The following is a 26,982-nucleotide window of genomic DNA, read 5'->3' on the forward strand; positions in this document are numbered from 1 at the left end:
TGTCTGTCTGTCTATAGAGATATGGTAGTCAGAAGCGTATTTATTGTGTTAAAGGGTATAGATGAGCTTTCTAAGACTCAGCCTGAGGCTGGTATGTGTTTAGAAAAATGTATGCATGCAGAGTGTGTCTTTTGGCCTGACATGGTTATTTGACAGCCTGGCTCAGTGATTCTGGAGGGCTGTACACCAACTCTAGTTTGGGCTTTCACTTTGAAGATCTCAGTGTCCATCGCATGCACAGAAAGCACCAGTCTACTCCAGGCATCATTTCAAAGCTGCACTGCTAAACCTTTCCACAGGTTTCTGCTTCCTGTAAATCAGGAGCAGGCATGTCGGGCTGTGCCGGGCCCTGCGGTCGGTGCACTACCATGCACTGAGGACCTCATGCAGGACCTGTTAAAAGAAGAAGCACATGTTTCATTCTCTGCCTTTCTTCCTTTCCAGGTCAGATCGCTAAAGATAATGTCCGTCCCCAATGTTTAATCTGCTTGGTAAAAGGAAGTAATTTCACACATGGGGGTAACCATGTGTTACCAGGAATCTCCACACTTCATAGGAGGGATGAAATGTGGGAACCATGCTTGGGGGAAGCATGGTTCTTTAGCCACTTGATGAAGGTTAATATCCCCCAGTAATGTCATGTAAATGTCATGTACGTCTAGCATATTTTGATAAGAGCAATTCACCTCTATGGCATTTATTCATACACACACATACACCCCAAAAGAAAAAAGAAAAAAAAAAACACAGCTCTAATCATAAACATCTGTCAAATCCAAGGAAAGCCCATAGACTCCCTAGTCACTCCTCCTCAAATCTGCCAAAGGAAAACAGACTAAGAAACTACTGTAGACCTTCCCTAAGGAGAGACAGCCCCTAAAGGCCCTGTGTGGCCCTGAGTTGGATTCTAGAACAGGAAAAAAAAAGGTTATTTCCAAAGAATTGATGAAATCTGAAAGAAAAGGTCAAGGTTTTGGTGGTCAGTAAATGGCAGCATTTCCTGGTTCTACAGCCGGGCTGTGACTGTGAGGACAATGGTGCAGGAGACGCAACTACAGGCAGCTTCAGGAACTTACTGTTCTCTGTGTAACGTTTTAGGAAACAGTTTTTCCGAGTTAAGTATCTTTCCAAAAAAATGAATTATTGAGGAGGCCTGCCTATGGTATAAAAAAATGCAGTCTTAACAGACAGGCTACTCTGTAGATAACTGCTTAAAATTCAGAGCAGAATAGGAATAACCTGTGGGTTCTGGGGAGCCCGGAGACTTGGGAGAGGCATTAGGTCTTGAAAGAAGGCCTCAGCAGGCACCAGCCCTCGGTGGGTTCCTGGTTTGTTGTTGTTGTTGTTGGTGGTGGTGGTGGTGATAGTTTGTTTGTTTGATTGATTGATTGATTGATTGATTGATTTTACTCTTTCACAACTGAGATTTTATTGGTTGAGGAACAGAGTACACAGACATACCAATCACTCGTACCCAAACTCTGAGGAGTCACATTGTGCTCACGTACACAGATGAAGAGTTACGTATTGTTTTTCTTTGAACTTATCCCAGTGATGTTCCAGCCTCAAACAGTTCCACAGACTCACAATTTTATGTCACACACAGAACATACTCAAAATTTCCATCTTTCGGAGCCCATTGCCTCAACCATTAGGAAAATGGACTGCCATGACCACAGGTATCACAGTCCTGACTGGGCGAGGACCAAAGACTGGCTTTCTTACAAAATGGTTCTACTAGAAACACAGGACCAGATATAACTGAAAATATTCTCTGCATGACGGAGACTCCAAATTGCCATTTAGTATGGTTTGTACTGTAGGATATAAAACTAGCCCCCTCTACGGAATGTTATGGGGACCCCCCGAGACAGTCACAGCCTCTCCTGGTTCAGTATCCTGCTATTTTCTGGTTGTACGAAAAACTAAATAACCAGCAAATGATTTAACCTCTTTAAAACACACACACACACACACACACACACACACACACACGCACACACACACACACACACACACTTGAAAAATGGACTTGTGCTGGTGCCAAGTAACTTAAACTCACAAAACCTCACCATCTCTGTAGAAATAAGCAGATATCAGTGTGAAAGGAGACACACAAAGTAGTTCATACTTTATTGTAACATTTACACTAATTGCCCAAAGGGGACAACACCCCTCTTGTACCACTGGGAAGCAGGATCCTGAGAATCAAGGTCAGAAACAGGGTACAAGGGGACTTTTGAGTTCAAACTATGGGTGCTAGAACTCTTTCTTCTAAATCAAGATTTTATGTAACTGAATCCAGACAACCTCTTGGAGCTGGAGGGACGGCCCAGTGGTTAGGAATACGTGCTGCTCTCTCAGAGGACCCCAGTTCAGTTCCAAACAGCCACATCAGACCGTTTACAACTACCTCTAACTCCAGTTCCAGACAACCCAATGCCCTCTTCCAGCCTCTGTGGTCTCCCACATACATGTGCTGTATAGTCATGCAAGCATACACACATAACATTTTTAAATGAAAAACTGTAAGAGAGTTGGCAAGGAAGAACCATGAAAATGTTATGTTCCAATAATCCATAAATACACTTTCCGATTACCAACCTGAAAGATGGTGTGAAGACAGTTAAGCAACTAAGTTACGACAAATTACAAGTACGTATTAAGCATTTTCTGGAACAAGAAACATTTTTCCAACTCCTGTAGAGAGACTAGAAATAATTATTTACAAAGCGTGTGACTGACAGGATCATGTAAGAAGAAATTAGGAGAGTTTTTAACTTTAAATATCAAATTCAGCAGTGGCAGTAGAAAGATAATATTCACTTGTACGTATGTCCATATCAGTCAAAATGTTTTAGCAGTTAGAATAAGCTTGCTTTGAGCAAATCTGCTAGATTACTGTCTTACCTTGTATATATGAGATGAAAGAAAAGTTTCCTTTCCTGACAGTAGACTGGTTTCTAGACCAAGGCGTGTCTGTCCATCTGCCAAAACTCGATTTGATCTCAATATTAAGCATGCTTTGTGTTATTTATGAATGGCAATTTAAGCTGAAAAACAGCCCCTGAAGAGAATAATTAACCCAGTTGTTCAAGTATAAAACTGTGGCTTCGGGTAGGTGGCCCATGATACTCTCACTTGCATGCAGTTATTTCTTTCCAAATCAGATAGTCTTCCCACCAAGGGACCTCCCTCCCCTGTGACTGAATACCACTGGTGAATGAAAAGTAGCACATTAAAAAAATGTGCCTTGAAGATTAAAACAGAGACTGAAGGAACACCCATTCAGAGCCTGCCCCACATGTGGCCCATACATATACAGCCACCCAATTAGACAAGATGGATGAAGCAAAGAAGTGCAGACCGACAGGAGCCGGATGTAGATCGCTCCTGAGAGACACAGCCAGAATACAGCAAATACAGAGGCGAATGCCAGCAGCAAACCACTGAACTGAGAATAGGTCCCCTATTGAAGGAATCAGAGAAAGAACTGGAAGAGCTTGAAGGGGCTCGAGACCCCAAAAGTACAACAATGCCAAGCAACCAGAGCTTCCAGGGACTAAGCCACTACCTAAAGACTATACATGGACTGACCCTGGACTCTGACCCCATAGGTAGCAATGAATATCCTAGTAAGAGCACCAGTGGAAAGGGAAGCCCTGGGTCCTGCTAAGACTGAACCCCCAGTGAACTAGTCTATGGGGGGGAGGGTGGCAATGGGGGGAGGGTTGGGAGGGGAACACCCATAAGGAAGGGGAGGGGGGAGGGGGATGTTTGCCCGGAAACCGGGAAAGGGAATAACACTCGAAATGTATATAAGAAATACTCAAGTTAATAAAAAAAAAAAAAGAAATATCTAATAAAAAAAATAAAATGAAAAAAAAAATGTGCCTTGAATCTGCCTATCTGGGTTTAATAAAGGGATCCTGGGCTGTGTGATCATTCCCAGGGCCTGCAGCATCCTCTAAGCAGTGACGTGAAGCTCGCAACACACACGGTCAACTTCATTCGTAACAGCAGGCTGTTGGTATAGTCACCTGAAGTGGCAGGCTTTAAAATGTCAGCTTTAATATTTAATAGGGCTTATTTCTCTTCTGTTTTTCTCTGATTGCAGTTCTCCAGAACAAAAGGACAAATGGCTCTCTCTCCTTCAGAGGTAATTTTCAGTTCACATATTTTTTGATGTTATTATTAACCTGTGGTTAAACCCAGACATGTCACTGCAAAATATGCCCCAGGAGTGCCCCTTCTTCTCTTGAATGGAAACTGACATTTGTCTTCTAAAAATAACCTATTGGTCAGATTGCACACCGGCTAGAACACAGTGTAAATATCATCCTCTCACTACAAGTACTTCCTTCTAGGAAGGAGATCACTGGGGCCCAATCAGATCCCCATTAGAGAGAAAGAAATCACCATTTTCTTCTCTAATGTCTCCAAGCTATGGGCTAGTCATTTCTTCACAGAGCATTTCAAGTCCCCATAATTGCAAGGTGTTATATTCTGGGTTGGGGATTTAGCTCAGTGGTAGAGTGCTTGCCTAGCAAGCGCAAGGCCCTGGGTTCGGTCCCCAGCTCCGGGAAAAAAAAAAAAAAAAAAAAGCAAGGTGTTATATTAAGAGCACCTCAAAAGTTGGCTATTATCCCTACCGTTGACTGTGCCAACATAGTTTACCGCATATGGGCAAAGCTTTTCCCTCTTTTCTTTCCTCTCCTCTTCCCACCCCATGAATAATCAAGATTTACACCACACCAAGCAGCTAAATGGGAGTGAGTTCTCTGTGCAGTATAGAGTGTAGTCACCAGCAAGGTGACAGGGCCGTCAGAGGGGACAGGAAGGGTGTGATAACAAACCATCACACATAGAGACCTTCACCTGGTCCCACCTCCAACATCATTTGACATGAATATCCCATACTTTGGGAGGGTCCATGCCGTATGTCCTGGGGCATTTTTTTCTTTCCTATAATTTGATTTGCAGAGTCTTACATGTATCTTTTTTTAAAATGAGAAAAGAGGACATATAAGTATATTGACAATGTTATCAAATAGGTTTTCAGTGAGCTATTAGGGAATCCCATTTGACTCCGTGTTGTTTTGGATTGTGTCGCATCTGACTAGATACATCGCTCTAGAAAAGGAAAAAGACTACCCGAAGAGCATCCCCCTCAAAATCTTCGCCAAGGACATTGGGAATTGCGCCTATGTAAGTGTTTCTAAGCAAAAAAAAAAAAAAAAAAAAAAAAACCCAGGTCCCTGCATAAGATAGAAAATGTTGTAGATGAAAACGGAGGCAGGCAGGCTGACAGATGGACTGTATGTGTCCTACAAAAGGCAGGCATTTAGTGGTACCATGGTGGGGGTGTGCATCTATATGTATCTTTAAACGCATGAAAACCAGAGAGAATGGGACAAGGGAAATTCATATTAACTGCAGTGATGAACGTTGTAGCCCTGGATAGAACATTGCTGGTCAGAAATCTCTTCTCAGGGCAAGGATATTGTCTGGGTCCTTTCAGGAACAGCGGCAGACGCTTGCAGCGGCAGACGCTTGCAGTGAAGCCACAAGGAGGAATTTGCTGTTAGTGTTAGTCAGCTCTTCCCAACTTGTCAAGTCTTCGGTTGGGTGGTTTTGAAAAGGTTTTCATTCTTTGAGTTCTTATGAATGAAATCCCTGAGATCAAGAAATGGATCTGAAAGAGATGGCATTAGCTAGGAACTGCCATGTTTCTGGGGTGGACAGTAAGCCTTTACCCTCAGTTATGGGCTTGTTTACTGGCTGAACTTATAGCCCAAGAGCGGAGCTTGTTATCAACCACGAACGAGATGGGAACGGGGCTTCTTGTGATGCTGTGGCCTGTAGACTCCACGGCAGCTCTCGGTAACAGTCACTGTGAGCGAGCATAAATGTAGTACACGAGAGTTCTGTTTTTGTTTTATTAAAAAGTGAAATATTCTGACCAACTCCTAAAAGCCAGATCTCACTGCTTGGAGGACATACTCAAAATTTTAGGCTAAGAAACTGCCTATCTCTCCTTCAGCAAAATAGAGGGAACTAAGGCAAAACAGACAAAAAGCTACTGTGTTCTTCTGCTTGCTTTGATTTGATTGGTTACATTAAGGATTTTCATGGAAATTTCCAATTTTTATCACTATTTAATGATGTATGGGAAATACAAAAAACAAAAACAAACAAGCAAAAAACTGATGCTCCACTCATCTTTGAAGAAAAGAGGTGCAATGTAGTCACGGGTAAAGTCAAGGGTCAGTGACACAAGTATTCCAGATGGAGCTTCAGTGACAGTCTTTTAAGGGACCCAAGCACCTGGAGTAAACCCACCAAATAGGAATGAACCCAGGGGAAGTAATTTTTTAATTTTTACTTATTTATTATTTATTTATTCACTTTATATCCCGCTCATTGCCCCTCCCCTCCTGGTCACCCTGTCCTCCAATCTTTTCTCCTCCCCCTTCTCTTCTGGGCGGGCCCCCCCACCCCCTGTGCATCCCCCTACCCTGGCACCTCAAGTCTCTGTGAGGCTAGGTGCTTCCTTTCCCTCCGAAGCCAGACACTGAGGCCCAACTCGTGGAGCATCTCTCACGTATAGGCAACAGCTTTTGGGACAGCCCGTATTCCTCCCTAACTTGTGGGCAGCTCGTTGGTGAGTTCTGCTAAACTCAGCACACCTTTAGTTTCACCTGCTTCATTCTTTTTCCTAGGCAAGAAGCGCTGTGTGCTGACCCTCATTTGTTCTGTCCCCACCCCAGGGAAGTTTGCAGGGAGATACACTTCTGTCACTACATGTGCTGAGCATGTGTGTGCCCATGTGAAAGCAATTGCTCTGGACACTGGGTCTATAGGAATGTGGATACCACGCTGTACAGACGGACTAACGGCCGTGTGCCGTAAGTTGAGTGGGTGGACCTTCAAAATTGGTGGGGCAGCAGAGCCTTTCCTGAAAGCCTGTTTTAGGTCGAAGCCTGGCTTGTACCATTTTTATGCCACTCTGGAGTAGATGACAGAGGCTGGGCCTTCCCAGTTCTCCCCGTTGGGCTCTGAGACCTTTTTAGTCTAACCTTGGGAGTCAGTGTACAGGCTTTTCAATAACTAGTTCAGTTGACTCTGTCCTATCAGGTAATTAGCTCACAGGAGAAAAAAAAATCTATAGAGGACAGGCAAGTGACAGATACCAGCAGGTCTCTATTTTTTTTCTTCCATGTCATTTTGTGTGCTTTTATGAAATTATTTGTGCCCTGTAAGTAAGCCTTGTGTCTAGGGCAGAGCAACTAACTGCTGGTTCTTCTGGTGATAATTATATGTACTCATATGCATACACAGCCAAGTTACAGTTCAGTAGCCTGCACTGTATGTGAGTCTTTCGGGGCCCGGTGCACTCTGGAAACTTGGACTCCAGTCAGTTCCTTTCCTCGTCTTTGTAGATTGTCTTTCTGTATGGTCACTTTTCTCATAGACTCACCTGCGTCCAGCCTTCGAAGGACTGCGGTACCCACAATCCCAGTAGCTCCAGTGCTGGTGACTTAGGAAGCTCTTACTCGCAGCCAGCTCTCCATCTGGTCTGTTTAAGTGATTGCACAACACTCAAAGAAATGGGCCGCATCGTGAAGACAGCACTCAGCAGAGTGCAGGCCAGCTCCCCAACCCCCACCCTGAAGCCCACACCTCCACACACCCAATCCCCCATTCCCACACCCTCATCCCTACTCCAGGTCACCATTCCCAGTGGGCTATGGAAATGCACTTGTAGGGACAGAACAACGAAATAGCCTTGCTGATGTGTGTGTTGGTGATTGACCTGGAATGGGGTTCACATCCTCTCCCTTACTGAGTTCTCTGAAGCATTTTTGTTTTGTGGACCACATCCTTTAAGAGAAAGGAATGAGCTGTTCATGGCTCTAACATATCAGAATGACAGTGATTCCTCATGGAGGGTCTGTGCTCCACTCCACAGACTGGAGCATCGACGTTTACCTCTTTGTGATTAGCTGAAAATGATGTGATCACCACCTTTAAGCTCTTCGTTTATGACTGTGTTTTTCTGTTTCTCTCCCTACAGTTCAAAACTATATCAGTCATGAACTCAGACACAGCGAGTGAAGTCATCAACATGTCCCTGCAAATGTTAGGGATAACTGTAAGTGACCTCTGCTCTGTTGTCTTCTTTTTGAAACATGTTCCTGCTGTGTGGCCCAGGTTGGCCTTGAACATGTGATTTCTTTGCCTCCCAACACCTAGATGCTCCTTAAACTTTGATATTTTGAGATCAAAATAATATCTGGTAATGTAGTTGTAGGTATAGTCCCTTGCATTACAACACAGCCAATAACAAAGTTACACTTGTCCCCACCCCCAAATGTAGGAAACGGGAAAGCTTTTGAGTTAGTGTGACATATGGCGCTGTTCTAACCCAAAAAAACATAACGGTTAAAGTAGAATTTTAGAGTAATAATATACATTTTTACTATATATCCCACATACATACACAAAAGGTCTGGGGAAAGCTGCAGGAGAGAGTAGTAACTTCTGTCACTCCCTCCTTCTGTTCATCACCTCCTTGACCTTCTGGCACTGTTTTTATTCTAAGACTCAATCTTGGGATGATTACCAGTTCTCAAGGGTTTGCTTTGTCATATACGTTTTCATTAATATTGACTGGCTTCAAGTCCTGAAGAAGACAGCTGGTTCCTCTTAAGGATTAGTAAATAAAAACACAGCTTTAAATTCTGTCGTGGATTTGAAGCGCTTGCCATGTCCGGCTGGCTCGCTCTTAACCTGACCCTTGGTTTTCTGGGTAAGTTGGTGATATGTTGTTAATGGAAAAGATTGGAATATTGAGATTGAAGTTAGGGGGAAGAGAACCGGGCAGCTTCTCTCTTTGCCTCCCTGTGGGCACTCCACAAAGAGTTCTTCTATTAACTGGGAGACTTCAGAAGGATGGAAACTAAGAAAAGCACTTGTGGGTTTATTTTTAAACACACCGGGATATGAGCCGTCAAGATGGCTCTGCTGTTCAGGTGCTCGCTACCAAGCCTGATGACCCAAGTTCCACCCCCAAGGCCCACTCGGTACAAAGATAGAACTGACCCCCGAAAGTGTTCCTCTGACCTCCACATGTATTCTGCCATGCTGCTCATGTGTGTGTGTGTGTCCTTGTACATGTGTTTGCACACACAGAGACAATAAATGTGATAAATATTTAGAACTAGGTTGTGACGTGACAAACGATATAACTGTGTGCCTTTAGATTTGCTCTTATCCAGCGCTGCTAAAGCCCATTAATGACTCAAGGCCACCAAACTCTGGGGTAAAACAAGCTGATGAGTGAAAGTCAGTAATGTGATTAACATACTCGTGTACACTGAGTGAAGTAAGTTTTTCTGCGTTGATTTCTAACCTGCACAAACATAGGGAGGGAGATTAGCTACTTCATGATGCGTTTCCTAGGCTTCCTTAAAAAAATCTGATCCGCTCTGGTTCAAAAAAAAAAAGCTAGGAGTTGAGACTATGTGATGATACCCACACTAAGAGATATCTGACAGTGCTGTTTAAAATGTGCTCTTATTAGATTGTTTTATTAGATTGTTCCTCTCTGTCTAAAGGACAAAGTAGGGACAAAGTGATCTTTGTGTTCATCCTCAGGTGGCCAGACGACATCTGTACAACATGTACAGTAGCCAGGACCCTGACTTTCAATTTCGAGTTCAAGGCAGGACAATGAAATGCCTCTAACAGACTTGAATACCTCCATTCTGGCTGTGTATAAGAGTTTGCCTTGTCCCTCCTGGAGGATTCAGCAAAGTCCACATAATATTTCTTTCAAGTGGGGCTTATATAGTTTTGTTAGATTATAATTCTACAGATGAATAATTTTATTGTTTTCCATGGCTGGGCCTATTCTGTAGGATAATTCTGAACCCTTGTGTTCCCAGGACTGGATGGAGTTTTTCAAACCAAAGTCAGTACCACTAGCTGTATCCATTTCCAGAAAGCCCCCTGAGCTAGCTAATAGCTGGCCCCTGGGACTTGACACTATAGTCTCACAGGCAGGAAGGTTGTCTTGCAGGAGTACAGTGTTGTCTGAGAAGACCAGAGAATCTCAGAGGTTAGGATCAGCCGTTTAGAACCAGGAAGTATATTCTTCCTTTGTCCGAGGGCTCTCTTAGACTTTTACACTCTGAGGGCCACTGATCAGAAGGGTCTGATCCCATTGCAGTTTGTAGATCTCAGTCAGCTCAGGTGCTGTGGGAATGAGAGGACCAACAGTGACGGATCCTGGTTTTGAATAGGATACGGTTGTAGGAATAAGTACTACTATCCCCCAAATCATGTGTACCCCACGAATCTAAATGGCATAAAATGCCCCAAACTCTCTCCTCACTCAAGTACCTAACTAACATGAACTATTTGTTTTGATTTTTAATCCTTTTATCTCAAGGGCTCCGAGAGAGATTACCAACTATGGGTAAATTCTGGAAAAGAAGCGGCACCATACCCACTCATTGGTGAGTGTCTGACAAAGTCTGAGGTAACACCCTGTTGCTTTGACTCTACAGTCCAAACCCTAAATGTTACTGTATCAAGTGCTCACTATGATTACAGTTGGGAAACGCACATTCTTCTCTTGGCTCTTTTACTTTACGAGCAGATCCTGCCAAGCCTCTTATCGGAGGGTATCTTCTTCACAGGAGAGCAAGTGCGCATTGTAATTCCTCTTGCTACATTCACACGTCTGGGTTTCATTGTCTGGAGTTGCTTGTTGTCCTTCCTACCCAAGGCTGCCTCTATACACAGGGTACTGTGTGTGGTACAGTGGTGCACTGTCGCCCACCCCTGAGTAGGTAACATCTGCTGTCTCCCAGAATTCCCTTAGCTTCACAAAGGAAGTGACATGAACCCATCTGACCCCTAAGAGTCCTCACTGACTAGACTACCAGCGAGTATATCTCCCTTTACTATTTCTCTAGGCCAAATCTCCGTCTGTTTGTCAGGATTTTTCTTTTCTTTTCCTTTCTGCCTGGAGACAGTGTCCAGGCTGGCCTGAAATTAAAATACCCAGTATTCTGAGAAGTGATTGAGAAGTAAATTTTAACCTACCTATTTGAAAGTATTTACTAGTTAGTAATTCCACTCTTTAAGTAATAGAAATAGGGCAATGGAAGTAAATTCTGGTATCTGTTTCAGCTTCAAACGACACACACAACAGTCTGTTAGGGATTTTAAAGCACGGCCTGCCTGTTGGAGACTGAAGCGTATGCCCATGTACCATTTCATGCAGTCCTCTACCAGTGAGGAGTACTTCGAGTGAGCTTAGTAATTGGAACCAAACATTTTTTCCCCTCCATCTTTATTAAATTGGGTATTTTCTTATTTACATTTCAAATGTTAATCCCTTTCCCAGTTTCTGGGCCAACATCCCCATAACCCCTCCCCTGCCCCTTCTCTATGGCTGTTCCTCTCCCCATCCTCCTCCCATTACCGCCCTCCCCCCAACAATCCCGTTCAGTCTTGGGGGTTCAGTCTTGGCAGGACCAAGGGCTTCCCCTTCCACTGGTGCTCTTACTAGGATATTCATTGCTACCTATGAGGTCAGAGTCCAGGGTCAGTCCATGTATAGTCTTTGGGTAGTGGCTTAGTCCCTGGAAGCTCTGGTTGGTTGGCATTGTTGTTCATAAGGGGTCTCGAGCTCCTTCGAGCTCTTCCAGTCCTTTCTCTGATTCCTTCAACGGGGGTCCCATTCTCAGTTCAGTGGTTTTCTGCTGGCATTCGCCTCTGTATTTGCTGTATTCTGGCTGTGTCTCTCAGGAGAGATCTACATCCAGAACCAAACTTTTCTAGAAAATGTTCGTGTACTCTGCTATAAATGTCATTCATGCAAAAGTGAGTCAGCAACAAGAAGACACCATTTACAAGTAACCAAGAATTCTATCAGGTTGGAACCAAGACAGCAACTCTTAGGCACAGGGCCGCTTTCCACCTCACTTGAAGACCACAACTCTGAACGGTGGCATTGAAAACCTCTGATTTACAAACCAGTGTAGAGTAGTCGGCCATTGATTTTGGAGGTCACTTTTGAATTGTGCTGTCATGGGGGCCCGCATGCCTTAATCTTCAGAGGTTTCTGTAATGTGCAAATGCCGAGAACACATTTGCTTTGTGTGCCTGTGTCAAGTGCAAAGGAAGGGTTTGCTGAGTTCAGTATACCATTCGACGGGTATAAGAAACATAAGACTGTCTTTGCTTGAAGAATCTGCATGACTGCAGCATGGCAAGATAGGGGGACTCTGCTATACCCATGGCTTACCTGGAGTTAAGGTCAGATGTCCAGGCTTTAGTTTGTCAACCCGTTGTTGCATTTGTACCTGTATTCTGAACCCACCATAGTTTGCTTTGGACACCAGTCTTGGAGAGAAACAAATCAGACAAACCAGTCCCAGGGCTGCTGAAAACTAATTCTGCAGCCAACAATGAGGAAATGTATTTTACACAGACATGCTAGACAACGGCGTGAGACAAGGACTCTGTAGCCTGGGTCCTATCTCACTTTCAATATGGCGGTCACCCAGGCCGGCCTCAAACTCACAGCGATACCCCTGTCTCAGCTTCCCAAGTGTTGAGATTTCGGGCATGAGCCACCACGCCAGTGTACGAAGTTTACGTTCAGGAATGCAAGCTTCTGTTGAAGAAGGCTCCATGGGGCCCGAGGGCTCACCAACCCGTTGCTAGGTTGTAATAATCTTTACCAAACAGGCTCCTCTGTCCTTAGCTTTAGACACTCTTAAATATTCTTGATGCAAGCCTAGAAAAGGTCAGCTACGCAGCCCACAAACCAACGTCTGCAGTCGTTCTAAGGATTCTTTTGAGGATTTTTTTTCCTTCTCTTTTCCTCATCCGCTGTGAGACCACCTCTCTGATTTGGTAGAACCACCTGCTGCCATGTGCAGGGCCCCAGTTGCGGGCTGGGCACGCGGATCTCTCAGGGAACAAAAGGATTCTTTATCCCAGATGGCCCAGGTGTAAATCACAGGCAGGCGCTCACTCAGCCCGAGGTCTGCATTTGGGTTTTCTTCTTGTTGCAGGACACGAGTATCCTTATGGGATCAAAATGAGCCATCTCCGAGACACTGCCCTTCTGACGCAGGGATCAAAAGACTCCGCCAGCCCATCCCAGCTCCAGGAGCCTTTCCTCATGGAGCAGCTGCCCCGAGAGATGCAATGCCAGTTCATCCTGAAACCTACCCGCCTGGCGACAGCCCAGCAGCTGAGTGGTGAGTTGCTTCCCCTCCTTCATAGAGCCCTTCTCTCTTTCGCCAAAAGCTCGAATTCCCCCGAACACAAGCTTAATACGAAGGCAAAAGACCCAACTTCCACCCAGATGAACTTGTAAATGTGGGATTTCAAGAGAAGAAAACAGAATTTTGGAAGATGGTTCTGTAAACCAGCCACAGGCATTACTGACTGTAACAAGGGGCCATAATCTGTCCCTTCTCCCCCCCCCGCCAGCCTTCCCCCTTTAACCTTGGGTCCACTGCAGAGTCAGAGGCTCGGGTGATGCTGCAGGTGCTTCAATGCCCTCTTTGTACTGTAGTACACTCCACTGTGTGTTCCCCTAAACCGTCACGTTATAAAAGGGAGCCTGTCCGTCGTGGGTGTCAGAAGACTGTGATGCCCTGACCGGGACGGATCCTGGTCCCGATAACTGTGTGAAGGGCAATGTGATTTCTACCGAGGTCTCCCCTTAGCCTACTGATCTAACATGAATTCCCCGTGAGCATAGCTGCCTCACAATAAAGGCTGTATTATGGCAGCTGTACTGTCCAACAGAAGAGCATTATAATTTGCCCTGACCCAAGCCTGCACTAAAGAGCGCAGTCTGAAGCAAGACCGTATAAAGAAACAAGAGAAAATTGATAGCAAGAAGTATAAGGGCGATAGGAAGTTGATACTGTACGTCTATGTCTGCCTCAGTGAGCAGCTGATCCAGCGAATAGCAACATTGCCTTCTGCAGACAGACAAACTCTGCGAGTAAGATTTAAAGGGAGGGCATGGGCCTTGAGAGAGCAGAGGCCACCCTCCTTTCCTCCCTCCCTCCATGGGACAGATTATTGGCATCAGCGGGTGCCAGATGAAACTCTCCATCTGTGCTGCTGTTACCATGGTGTTCGTGAGAGTGAGCCTTCTCATTTTCTCCATTTCTAACCCAGTTGCTGAAACGACCCTGCTTTGAGAAAAGTGTGTGTTCGTTTACTTACAACTTAGAGGGACGCAATAGTGAATAGAAATTATATAAAAAAGGTTTTCCCCACTTTAAGTGTTTAAGAAGCTCAGTATTCATTCTATTAAGTTCTGATGTTTATTGGGCTAAAGGGTGTAGCTGTTTTGTTGTTGCAACAGCCTTTGCTTCTTAAGTTTGTCCCCTCTGTAATTCCTTCCTCTCACCACCCCCAATTCTACTCTGTACCCCTTTCCCTCACCTACAAAGTCTACCACCTTCTCGACATATCCCCCACTTGTGTTTGCCTGCTTCTGAATCCATACATGACCCGAACCCCACGGTTATCACAGTCTCTCTTGCAGATGACTTGAGCTCTCTCCTTCCCACTCAACTTCACTACATGCCTAGGACAGTCCCTTCTCTAGATGACCCCTGAGCACATTGAAGAAACAGAAGTGCAGAAGGGCAGCTTGGCATCCTTACTAGTGACCAACCTCAAATTGTCACTCCTGCTGGCTGGGCAATCCGAATCACCTGCTTTACCACACACAAGTCAACCCTGCCGTTGCCTGATGACCTGGCCCCAGATGGGACACACCTCACTGCAGCCAGAGCAGATCAGACAGCAGCTGTGCAAATGACTTAAATTGGTGCCAGCCCCCATTTTCTCTCCTATAACAGTACACTGAGTTTGGGGTTCCAAGGCTGCTTGGGCACATCTTTGAGTCATTTTGAGGTGCTGTTTTACAGAGATCCTTGATTTTTTATCCCCTTAAATGAGAAGGCTAGTTGCTGGTCTCTCTATTCCCTCGCCTGGAGAATCTAAGTATTCAGTAAATACTTCCCAGATGAATGGACAGGTTAAATGGCCTTTCGGTAGATGAATGAAAAATTCCCATAAGAATTTAACGGAGCCAAGGAGAAAATGATATTCTGACTCTTTAAAACTCACGGTTTTCAAATGTGTTTTCCTTTCACCACAGTAATTACTTGGGGTTTCGTCCGCTCTGTCCATTGACTTGCATCCTCTTGCTTTCTATTGGAAATGAAGGTTCTTGCATCTTCCATGTTCAGGGTAAATGGGGGAGGAAGAGAAAGAAAGGAAGTTAAAGCCTCTGCTCCCGTCGCATGAGTCACCTTCTCTGAAGCCACCACGGGCAAGCGCAGCCAGGGCCTACACGCTTAGCCTTGTGGTTTTCCAGTGTCTGGTACATGTTTTCATGGAGTGCTGTTTTGGAAATCACTGGGTTTTTCTGTAAGGGGCCCGGTAGTATTGTGTTGGCCATATAAAGCATTGCCAATGAAATTCTGAAGATTGTTATCAGTGGGTAATTCATTTGATATAGCATGATAAGAAAATTGCTGAGATGGTACCCGAGAGAAGCAGTCTCCACAGATCTCTTACTGGTGGAGTTTATAAATCAAGTACAGTGTCTGCGGATGAGAAGAGCTGGGTTTTGGGGAAAAGACACAGCCTTTTGCTTATTTTAGGACTTGAACGGTCTTGATCTAATCATAGGAGTTAATTGCAGGTGCTATTTATTCTCTCTGATGAAACTTTTATATTCTACCTTAAAACATTTCACACAGCTAAGTGTAGCTGAATACGGATGCCATTATAAGAAATGCACATTATAAGAATTGTGCACATTTCTCTTTTGAGTGGCATTTGGAGAATTTTATTAGATTCTTTTGCTGATCGCCTCTTAGCATTTCACTGCAAATCCATCACCTCAGCCTCACAGTTACATGGGTTTTGGAATGTGGAAGTTTCCTTTGCTCTACACCAAAAGTTAGTGAAAAAGAAAGAATCCTATTGGAATGAGGGTACAGTTAGAGATTCTAATTGTTCCAAATTGTTTTCAGAATGGCTTTACTGTAATAGTTTTATATCTTATATCCTAATAAGTATAGAGTGGAGCCAGGTGTGCTGGTACACATCTGTAATCTCAGCATTCTGGATTCTGAGGCAGGAGAATTACAAGTTAAGAATGTTACAGTAAAGCTGGATAGTGGGGGACACATGCCTCTAAAGTCAGCACTCAGGAGGCAGAGGCAGGTGGATCTCTGTGAGTTTGAGGCTAGCCTGGTCTCCACAGAAACCCTTTCTTGAGAAAAACAAAGAATGTTACAATAAAGCACCTAGGTGTCTGTTGTACAAATGAAATTATTGGGCTCAGATGATATTCCTGTTATCCAGCAATTTTTACCTAGAGATTAGTATTTTGTTGAATCCCTAACTCAACTGATAGATGAGTTTCCTCAGACTACAGGCGGTATTGTGAAGCATAGAACAGTGGAAATAAAAGCTTACCAAAGCCCGCTGCCCTACTGTGTGTGCCTGTTAACATGAATTCTCCTCGTGAAACACCCGGGGGAAGTACTGTCAGTGCTCCGCCTGCCTCTGCTGCTGTGGTGTTTCCACGTGATGCCCACATGCCACGATGAAGACGGTTTTCCAAACATAGCTTCACAGAAAATAGGACCATGCTATTCCCTCCCCTTCCTTCTCATCTTCTGTGCAAGCCATCACTAGTGTAAATCAGAAGTTAAAAGGAAGCTCTAGAGGGGAAGGCAGGATTGCCACAGCCTTAGGCAAGCCTGGACTTCAGAGCCAGACACCAGGTCAAGCGAATAAAAGAGTCCTCTATCTCCACTCTTTCTCACCACCCCTCTAGCACATCTGTATCGGCCTAACAGCCTGACCTGGAAGGGTTCAGCATATATTGTAAGTGTATAGAATTTTCCTGTATTGCCAAGTGTACGTGATGTATCTCTTAGATCCACAGAACTCAAATTTGTGAATTGCTTAGTCCCAGGAAGCAGCTATTTTTACCATGGTCGGTCATGTAGAAAATAACATCTGATTTCTAAGGTTAGCAAGGAGATAGCAAAGGAAGATAATTCCTTTCTGTTATTATTTTTGCTGCCTGGTTAAAATAACCCGTAATTAGTCACAAAAACTCCTTATCTACATTTCTGAGAGAAGCGTCCTCTTGTTAACTTAAGAAAAAGACCTCCTTCTCAGGAAACTGAGGTAAAAGTGTTAAGAGCACAGGCTGCTCTTCCAGAGGACCCAAGTTCAATTCCCAGCACCCACATGACCGCTCACAACTGAATGTAGCTCCAGTTCCAGGAGATCTGACACCCTCACACAGACAGACATTCATACAGGAAAAAAACACCAAAACACATAAATCTTTTTTAAAAAGATAAGAATTGAGGTCTAGCCTCAACCATATTCATGAAATTATGTTGTCCCTGCCACCCAAAAGGACTGGGAGGTTGGTTAAAACTGGCTTTAAACACCTAAATTAAGAAAAGTCACAAATTTTAGGCTTTTTTGTATTGAGTTCATATTATGAAAGAACCTTTAAATTTTAGTCTTAAGGCAATAAAAAACAAAACACAAAACAGTTGAAAATATTTAAAGATGAAATAAGTGTTCCTCTAGATCTAGAGAAAAAATTCCTGAAATTTACCCCTGGGGTGATTAGTCTCCAATGAGCCCCATCTACTGTATTGGAAAATTCCATATATAAAAATTAAATTTATTCACACTCAATACCTAAATGTCACTCCCAGCAAGCCTGTGTCCCTTCAAGCAGATCGTGATGCGCCTGTGCCTCTTACCTGTATCCTGCGTGACACCTAAAAGATCCCATGTCCTTAGACTGTGAGGACGTGCATCCCGAGGCTTTCGCTCGTGTAAGAAAGCAGAAGGTAAATAAAGATGGGGTGGCTTAGCCTCATCTGGAGTAGAGACCCTGGGCGCAGACCCAGGGCTAGACTGAAGGTGAACTGAACTTCCTAGAAGATGGTAGGACCGGGACACCCCTTCGTACCCTGTCAATCTACTGTTCCCCACACGAACAGTGCTGGGGAGGTGGCTCAGCGGTTAAGAGCACTGGCTGCTCTTCCAGAGGTCCTGAGTTCAATTCCCAGCAACCACATGGTGGCTCACAACCATCTATAATGGGATCTGATGCCCTCTCCTGGTGTGTCATAAAGACAGCTACAGTGTAGTTATATACATAAATAAATAGTCCTTTAAAAAATTGAAAAATAAAAAAGTATGCACTTAAAAAGTACTGCAAAAAAATAAGTATCAATCAGTTTTCCCTCAACCCCGGGGAACCTGACGTCTCACGCTAATTTTATGCATAACAAACAGGATGACTGTCACTAAAAATATTTGGGTACATGACTCAATTTTGACTTTATCCTCCTAGGATAGCTGGGTATGGAACTTGGTGATAGAACATTCTTACATGTGTGAAAGCTAAAACCAAATATAACAGTTTTGTTTAAAAAAATGCTAAAATGGACAAAGCAGACAGAAAAATTGGCATTTATTCTCTACAGCTATATGCATGGCTCGGTGGGCAAATTCCTTCCTGGTTTTAAGGACTGACTGACTCCCTTTTGCTCCATTCTGTTCGGAACGGAAGTTGGATCATAGCAGGAGGAAGTGCTGTATTTGAGCAGAACGTTGATCATCTTTCACGGCTGCTGCACACTGACCGACAGCTGCCGAGCCCAGGGAGAGCGGGTACAAATAGATGCCCTCTGCCAGGAGAGCCTGGTATCATGATGGCTTTAATAGGGAGCCCACACCCATGCCCCTGGGTCAAAACTGTTTCAAAATTAGCCTAGTAATCCTTTCAATGAGGCCTCTTGACAGATAACACCTCTTTCTATCTAAAATGAAGGAAATGGGAAGTTTTGATGGACGCAGGGACCAGAAGTTTAAGTAGGCTCCTGACTCCACCGTTAAGAGGACTCCATGCCTCCTGTGCATCACAGGATGCCTCACAGGAGCATCAGGAAGATAAGAATGAGCGGTGGTTCATGGTCAGGATAGTAAGGCTTTACTCATTCATTCACCATCCCACAGTTTGGCTTACGTAGATTATTCTGAGGAAAGAACATGTTGAGTTACTTTATAACCAAGCGATCTATACAAGGGATTCTTTGAAACTGGCATTGGGTACTGCCGACCATGTCCTCCTTGGATTATCTTATCTCCTGTCCAGTGTTGGTCACAGAACATGATGATGGCTGAGTTGAGATGCTGGATGGTGGTGTTTAATGCCCAGTCCCCCGTGTTCTCCCTAAAGATGGGCAATTGTTAAAGCGTTCCAAAGCTCAGCTCTGCTGAACCTTTATCAAGTGGTTTTGAATCTGCATCACAAGTACTTGCTTTAAGGTATTAGCCAGAGATGTGGGCATATTTTGCCAGTGACACGGTGGCTTCCACAACCTTCTTTTCTCCTGTCTGGTATCCCCCTTTACCTTTCACCGGCTGTGGCTGCCTGTGTCTTAGTTCCCAGGTCTTCCAGCCTATCCGTACAGGTCTCTTTCCAGATATTGCTACACCACCACCCTGGGCCCGGGTGGGTCTCACTAGTCTGCACCACGCTGCCTTAAACACACCTTTTGGAATTGCATATTGAAAAAAAGATACATTGAGGAGTTCAGTTACTGAGAAGGGGAACAAAAAGTAAGACATCAGCTTCCTGTCTCTGTTCTCCGTTGGATGAGACATCAGAATCCAAAGCATTCTTTGTTTCTAGAAGAACAAAAGGAGCCCCTCTTCCTTCTCCCTCATTTCTCCTCTATCATGTTCTCCCCTCCCCCAGTCTCTCCCCCTCTTTTTCACTCACCCCCCCAGCTGAGGACCAAACCCAGGGCCTTGCGCTTGCTAGGCAAGCGCTCTACCACTGAGCTAAATCCCCAACCCCCTTTCACACACTTTTTAATGGTTACCTAATTCACTCTTCCAGTTTTCTTTTACATGCCTGTTCGTCTTCTAAATTCACAGCGTGTATTGACGTGAAGTACTGTCTGCTTCAGGTTGTTACAGTTCAATGAGAAAAGAGTGCTTGTTTTGGTGTTCAGTGTTAGTGCAGGAACGGGGCCTTGTGTGAGGCAGACAGGTGCCCTCTGCTTAAGCACCACCCCCAGCCTAGGAAATGTAATCTCTTCCCTGTGTTTTAAATCTGAGTGCCAAGACTCAAGCCAGCAAACAGTGCTCTGACTTACCCCAGAAAGGGGTAGCAGAAACCAAACACCAGATTCTGCCTTAACTTGCCAAATATTTATAGTAGACTTTCATAGCTAGCATTGTCAGCAACAAGGGAGCTCCATCCGCACTTCTCTGAGATGTTGTAATAAATAAACCACAAACCAGAAACTCTGGAAATAAGACTGAACAAATCACACGTCTCCCTCCTGCTCTCACTTCTCAGATTCCAGCCATAAGACATATAAGAGGAGGCGCTCCATCATCAACTGGGCTTTCTGGCGGGGCTCTAGCACACACCTGGACAATCTGCCCGTGTCACCAACATCCCCTATGCCAGGGCAGCTCTTTGGAGTTTCTTTACCAGATATTTGCGAGAACGACAATCTGCCAAAGCCCATCTTGGTGAGTGTCATTTGGGTCTGTAAAACCAATGGGAAAGGCCATCCGTGAAGGGAACGTGCTTTAGGGTAAATCTGTCCCCTGCATAAAGAGTATAAACAGCCCCTGGCTTTAGCTATGGACCTCTGTCCTTACTTCAAAACCTAAAAGTCAGATTTCATCATTGCAGAATCTTCCAGGAAATGTATTAAGGAGAGAAAATCCAGTCGACTTGTTCTAAGAAAGCGACAGAAACCCACTCAAACAAGTGAGCGTGCTATGACATCAGACAGTCTTCAATTTGGCTGTTCTAATTGCATTTTAAGCCTTTAAAAGCTGGCTTATTAATGAATAGCCTAGTAAGAGCATCAGTGGAAGGGGAAGCCCTTGGTCCTGCCGAGACTGAACCCCCAGTGAATGTGATTGTTGGGGGGAGGGCGGTAATGGGGGGAGGATGGGGAGGGGAACACCCATCTAGAAGGGGAGGGGGAGGATTTGGGGGATGTTGGCCCCGAAACCGGGAAGGGGAATTACAATTGAAATGTAAATAAGAAATACTCAAGTTAATAAAGATTAAAAAAAAGATATCAGATCACAGCATACATGAAGTTATGAGTGAATTGATCCTATAACATGACTCCAAATATCATTCTATAAAAAAAAAAAAAAAATGGAGTGATTGAGACATGGTGTCGAGAGACCATGATAGAATATGAGTGTATTTAGACCTTTTGTGGGATATGTAAAGTGATTTATCTGTCTTCAAAAACCCTCATTCTGTAAATCCTGGGAGTAAATGATAGTTTCCTAGTGCTATTAGAAGATGCTACTTTTCCATGGTTTCGCAACAAGATTTCTTTGACTCATTTAAAAATCTGTATACATTCTACCTGCTGCCATGTTTCCCAAAGTCTCATCCAGTCCCTGATCCCTGGTACACACACACACACACACACACACACTCAAAGTAAGAAAGAGAGGTGGGGAGAGATGGGGAGAAAGAGAGAGAAGGAAAGGGGGAGATAGAGAAATAGAGAATCTGGCAACTCTCCCATATATATTATAAAAAAAAAAGCTGGCTTATTTTTATCTCACATATTCAAGCATCAGTATATATTCTTTGGTGTTTCCTTGTTTGTACACAGGATAGGACCTACAACAGCTGCTGAGCTCATACTGTCACCAACTGATGGGTAAAATAGCCCCGGCTAGGCAGGACTTGTTCCCTGTCCAGTCTGCCCCACTGCACTCTGAGGCCTCACTCTCTTGTATATCCATTGATGCCAGGCACTGTGGCAGATACTTGGTCGTCTTGTTCAGCCTCCACAGTGACGTTCATGGGTACTTATCATCACTCTCACTTTATGAATTTAGAAGTAAAACGGCAGACCCTAATTCCAATTGCACAGGAAATCGGGCATAACTGGCTTCCAGATCTTAAGGATTGCTCGTCTCCAGACACCATTGTCTTCTGTACTGGACGCAGAGGACATACAAATAGAAAACAAGATTGAAGAACACTTAAACTCTATTCTGATTTGTTTTTAAGATGACACTTCTATTAACTATACTCAGCATACGATAAATCTTAGGAGTATACTTTTTCTTGGACCAGGTCCTAGCCTCCGTGGCCTCTGATAACCACTCTGTGTTCTAAAACTGTCACTCAAGTCCTTCTCGCCGTTCATCCGGCTCCAGCCCTTCAGCGCGTACACCTTGGCCTTCTGGCAGCCCGGGAAGGCAAGCCCCGCCCCTGTGCGGTGTGTGTAAAGTACCGCTTGAGTCTGTTTCCTTTGCTTCCTCCCAGGACATGCTCTCCTTTCTTAACCAAAAAGGCCCCCTCACGAAGGGCATCTTCAGGCAGTCGGCCAACATGAAGTCTTGCCGAGAGCTAAAGGAGAAACTGAATTCTGGAATTGAAGTCCACCTCGACTGTGAATCCATCTTTGTGATAGCATCCGTGTTGAAGGTAAGGAATGCTTACCCACTGTGGACCCCCGCCCTTTAGCTCCAGGCTCAAAATCCACCCCTCTATTTCTCTGTGCAAAGAACCATGGTAGATTTAGAATCGACACTTTTTAAAGCAAAAAACAAACATTTCACAAAGCAACCTTGGATGTTGACGTCTACACCACTAATGTGGTACAGTAGTCAGCTCATCGCCACCTCAGACGCAGAAGCAAAGTTGTGTATCAGAACACGCGGAGGCCGTTTTACCACAGCAAACATCCTCCTTTCCTCATGAAAACGTCTTCAAACCTGAACAAGAGTTTTGTGCTTAAGTCGCTGATGGCCACCTAATCCTACCCGTTACCTGTGACTGCTCATGCACTCTGTTCCAGACGGAGAGCAGGGAAGGCTGGGCCTTCTACCACAGTTAGAAAGTTCTGACATCTTCCCTTTGCTGCATTCTTAGACATGTCCTGTGATTTTGGAAAAAGAACAGGACACGAGCTGTGAGCAGAGCTTCTGTCCATAGTGACAGTCTCGCCCCAGTCTTCCATTTCCCTAAGGGTTTGTGATGCACTGAGCCAGGGTAGAAGAGGCTCCAGTCTCATCGAAGGACCCAGAGCAAAGGAGACTATGGTGGGAAGGGCTTGTCTTCCCCTGCCCCAGAGACTGGCCTGCTGCAGATGGAGTTGACACTACAACTTGTAAGAACTCATGTGTTTGCTGAGGGGCTGTGTCTAAACTCTGCTATGGGCTTTGGCAGGGACCAATACCACTCCCAAGAATGAGCCAGGGCCATCCGATCTGTCGGACAGGATATACCATACACGCACATGGTGATAACCAGGTGGCTGTGTCAAAGTAGAAGCAGGTACCATCAGCTTGGCCTCATCTCACAGAAAGGTCTCATAGAGACTCTCACTCTCCTTAATTTAGCAGACACAGCCCGTGCTGTAGAAACATTTCCCTTGCTTTCTACTTCACGGTACCACACTTTTTAAAATTCTCCCCTAAACTATTGAGAAGCACAGTCTTAATTGAGTCATGCTCCAGTCTGTGCAAAAGGAAAAGAGCACCCAGATGATTGAAGAGTCTGGCTAAGTGGGTTCCGTATAACTGAAGTCTTTTCACTGTGTAATTGTACTTTTTTTATTCCCAGCTATTTCGTTTGCTTTTAGAGATAAGATAAAGCTTGAGCCTTCATTTCCTTTCTTCTTGTGTGTGTGTGTGTGTGCATATCTTTCTTTAGAAAAGAGTCTGAAGTCATTTTTTCTTTAAACTCAACTAGTTTTGCCTCGATACAACTTTAGCGCTCCAAACTGTGACTGGACAGAAATTGCTCAGGGCAGTAGGATCCTCTCTCTTCCTCCTTCAAGGGAAGCTCATCAGTCCAGAGGTTCGTCCCACAGGACCCAGAAAGTCCTGTCAGCTTGGGCTCTGGTGTCAAAGGGAAAGATTTCACTGAGCACTGCAAGTCATTGTTATCCAGAATGCCGCCCCTCCGCCCCCTACCACCACCACCACCACAAGCTCGGGCGGTCACATTTCATAACCTGCGGTCCCTGCTGTGTGAGCATGTACTGCCACAAGTTCTCACTGACCCGCTTTTAAAATAAGAGATTTCACCCCTGGTAACTCTCTGCCTGTTAAAGTGGTGCTGATCCGGAAGTAGAACACCAGAGGTGGCTTTCGTGAGAGTATATCTGAGTCACAAGTGTCTAGGTGCATTTATGATCGAATAATAAAAACAGGAAGACCGAAGCAGCCAGCCTTTTCTACCCCCCAAAAAATGAAGAAAAAATAAGTAGGCGGCACAGCTACAGGGGTTTTTAATTATTTTAACATCTGGTTATGGTTGACAGACCTCCCTCTATTAACCGTCCATGTGACACTTTGTAACAGTTCAGTAATGGCCTTGACTGTGCCGACCTACACTTTACATTGCCATCTATGCCAGGGAGGCAAGGGCCTGTCCCTGCCCCAGTGAACCCATAAGAAGGAAGAATTCCACACAACTAGCTAGCTAATTGTTCTCACCTTAGTACGTTACCACAGCTTCTGTGATAAGGGAGCACCAGGTTGCACAGTGGCTTTTATAAGCTGCAGAGAGAGTGATCGCAACTTTAAAAATGCCTAATCTCAGACCCCCGCCTGTCTCTGTGGCATAAACAGGTACCTGGGAAGGTAGCCCGCCATCTCCCTCACCTGAGTTCTCCCTGTCTAATACTGACTGGGTGGGGAGCAGACTTCGAACTTGGCCTGGTCAGTGCTGATCCAAAAGGGACACAGATCAGTGTCCAAGAACCAGTCCCCTCACCCCTTAAAATGAAGACCAAATTCAGTTTATCTTTAAAACTTTTTTTTTTTGCAAACAAAGACTGCAAAACAGCAATGACCTGTGATTCTATCCTGTGCGTGTCATAGCTTGGTTTCGTATACCCATCTTTGCTTGTGCTCTTAGCAGAAAAGATAACAGGACATGCATATGTGCACTCACTACAACATGAGGCACACGATGCTAGCCCTACCTAGCTCCCAGAACCTAGCTATTGCGAGCTTTCTTCCCTTGCATACATAAGCACCTTACTTTCCTGGGGATACAACAACCAAGTACCTTGATGCCGTTGTGCACCAACACTGGAAAATAATGTTCTAAGGTCATAGCTACTTGCTTGACTCATGTCTACATCCCACATACGCCCAGCAGTGCCTAGCACTTGTGAGTTACACACAGAGGGGTGGCATGAGTGATTGCCACGTTACAAACCTCACAGATAACTTGGTGCATTTCCGTGAACTTGCTATTTCAAAGAAAGGAGGAAGGAAGGGTTTGAGGTGGCAGACGGCCAGGTCCCATCATGTTAGCTTGCCAAAACGTCTACAGGCCAAAAGCTTCAGCAGAATAGGGTGCCTTTTGTCGTTTTTTTTTCAACAGCAGGCCAGAATTGATCATCCTTGTCGGTCCTTAAAGAAAATGTCAACTCGCAGGCTTCCTGGATTCACACGATTCAGTGGAGAGTTGGCGGGGCGCTTTTATTTTTTTTAACAAATAATGTGCATAAGAATGAATCAAATATTGGGGTTTTTTCCTTCATCTAGGATTTTCTGAGAAATATCCCAGAAAGTATATTTTCATCAGATCTGTATGATCACTGGGTCTGTGTAATGGATCAAGGAAATGATGAAGAAAAAATAAATACAATTCAAAGGTAATGACTTCAGTATGAAATACACGTTAAAGTACTTGCTTAAGCCTTTCTCTTCAAATATCAATTGTTTCTGATTTTAAAAATTACTCTGTGTGTGTGTGTGTGTGTGTGTGTGTGTGTGTGTGTGTGTGTGTGTGTGTGTTCACAGCTTACGGAAGTCACTTCTCTCCTTCCACCATGCAGTTCTAGGGATCAAACTCAGGCCGCCAGCCTCGCCAGCAACAGCCCCTAAAGTTGTTCTGCATTTCCGTATCCTCTTCCTCAGGACTGGCGATCAAACCTGGGGCCTCGTGGGTGTCAGGCAAGCACTTTGCCACTGAGGCACACCTTTCTCCATAATCTTATTTTAACATGAAATAATTACATTATATATCTCTACCTCTATTCATCTGTATCTGATAGGAGCCGAAACTCATTAGCCCATTGGATGCTGGGTCTTCCTGTAGGAGAAGCATCTACAACTAGATGAGTCTCTGACTCAATTGGTGACTGGAGCCATGCCGAGAACATGACCCATCCCCTTGGCTCCAGGAAGCCTGGTAGAGAAGATGTGTAAAGTAGAGGCGTATAACAGTAGAAAGCCATTGCTACAAAAGGATTTGTTGAGTGTGATGAGGGTACCATAGGGAGGCAGTTAACTCCTTGCGGGGAAAGGAGATTTACAGAGTCTCAGGCTCATAATAAAGAATGTAATGTCCCATCCAAGTGTGGTGGCTCACACCTGTAATCCCAGCACCCAGGAGACTGATGCAGGAGCATTACTGCCAGCCTTGTCTACAGGGTAAGACAAAAAACACCACCACAGAGCCTACAGTATTTAAAGCCGTCCAATGAAATTCCACATAGAATTCATCACCTCGTGTTCCTGAATTATTTCCCACATTGTAAGAGAATTTGTAGTGTGCGTTAGTGCGCATTATAAAAATGAAATATTCTGGTTTATGAAAATCTTGGATCCCAAATATCACTTGTCTGGTTTTAATGTGAAATTATGACACTTAATAAAAAGCTTATGACACTTAATAAAAAGCTTTTGTTTATTTAATTTGCGTATCAGCTCTTCTTGTAGGCCGAGGATGCTGACCAGTCCAGTCAGTCAACTGTCCTTCTCTCAGACAGAATTTAGTCCCGTAAGCAAGTACTGGATGCCCTGCTGTCAGTTGCTCAGTATAGAAGCAGCCCA

General features: G+C 44.5%; 1 protein-coding gene and 1 long non-coding RNA gene across 7 annotated transcripts in view; one reads left to right on the forward strand and one right to left on the reverse strand.

Moving 5' to 3' along the window:
• Arhgap20 (Rho GTPase activating protein 20) overlaps window positions 1-26,982 on the forward strand; it is an 84,573-nt gene that overhangs the window by 49,058 nt on the left and 8,533 nt on the right. For 4 of the 6 annotated variants that reach the window (XR_015626860.1, NR_197774.1, NM_001434330.1 and 1 more), the window contains 8 exon segments: window positions 4,118-4,159; window positions 5,124-5,208; window positions 8,078-8,155; window positions 10,457-10,523; window positions 13,098-13,286; window positions 20,486-20,664; window positions 22,448-22,609; window positions 25,690-25,799. Coding sequence is in view for 4 of the 6 variants with exons in the window: in NM_001434330.1 (NP_001421259.1) it covers window positions 4,118-4,159; window positions 5,124-5,208; window positions 8,078-8,155; window positions 10,457-10,523; window positions 13,098-13,286; window positions 20,486-20,664; window positions 22,448-22,609; window positions 25,690-25,799 (912 nt within the window). In the remaining 2 variants the exon portion in view is untranslated. 6 annotated transcript variants of the gene reach the window in all.
• LOC148004131 (uncharacterized) overlaps window positions 2,704-26,982 on the reverse strand; it is an 876,089-nt gene continuing 851,810 nt past the window's right edge. The window contains exon 2 of the long non-coding RNA XR_015627266.1: window positions 2,704-3,574. This is a non-coding gene — a long non-coding RNA (uncharacterized LOC148004131). The remainder of the gene's footprint in view (window positions 3,575-26,982) is intronic.

Source organism: Rattus norvegicus, chromosome 8 (assembly GCF_021556685.1).
Source record: "Rattus norvegicus strain SHRSP/BbbUtx chromosome 8, alternate assembly SHRSP_T2T, whole genome shotgun sequence".
Taxonomy (NCBI): domain Eukaryota; kingdom Metazoa; phylum Chordata; class Mammalia; order Rodentia; family Muridae; genus Rattus; species Rattus norvegicus.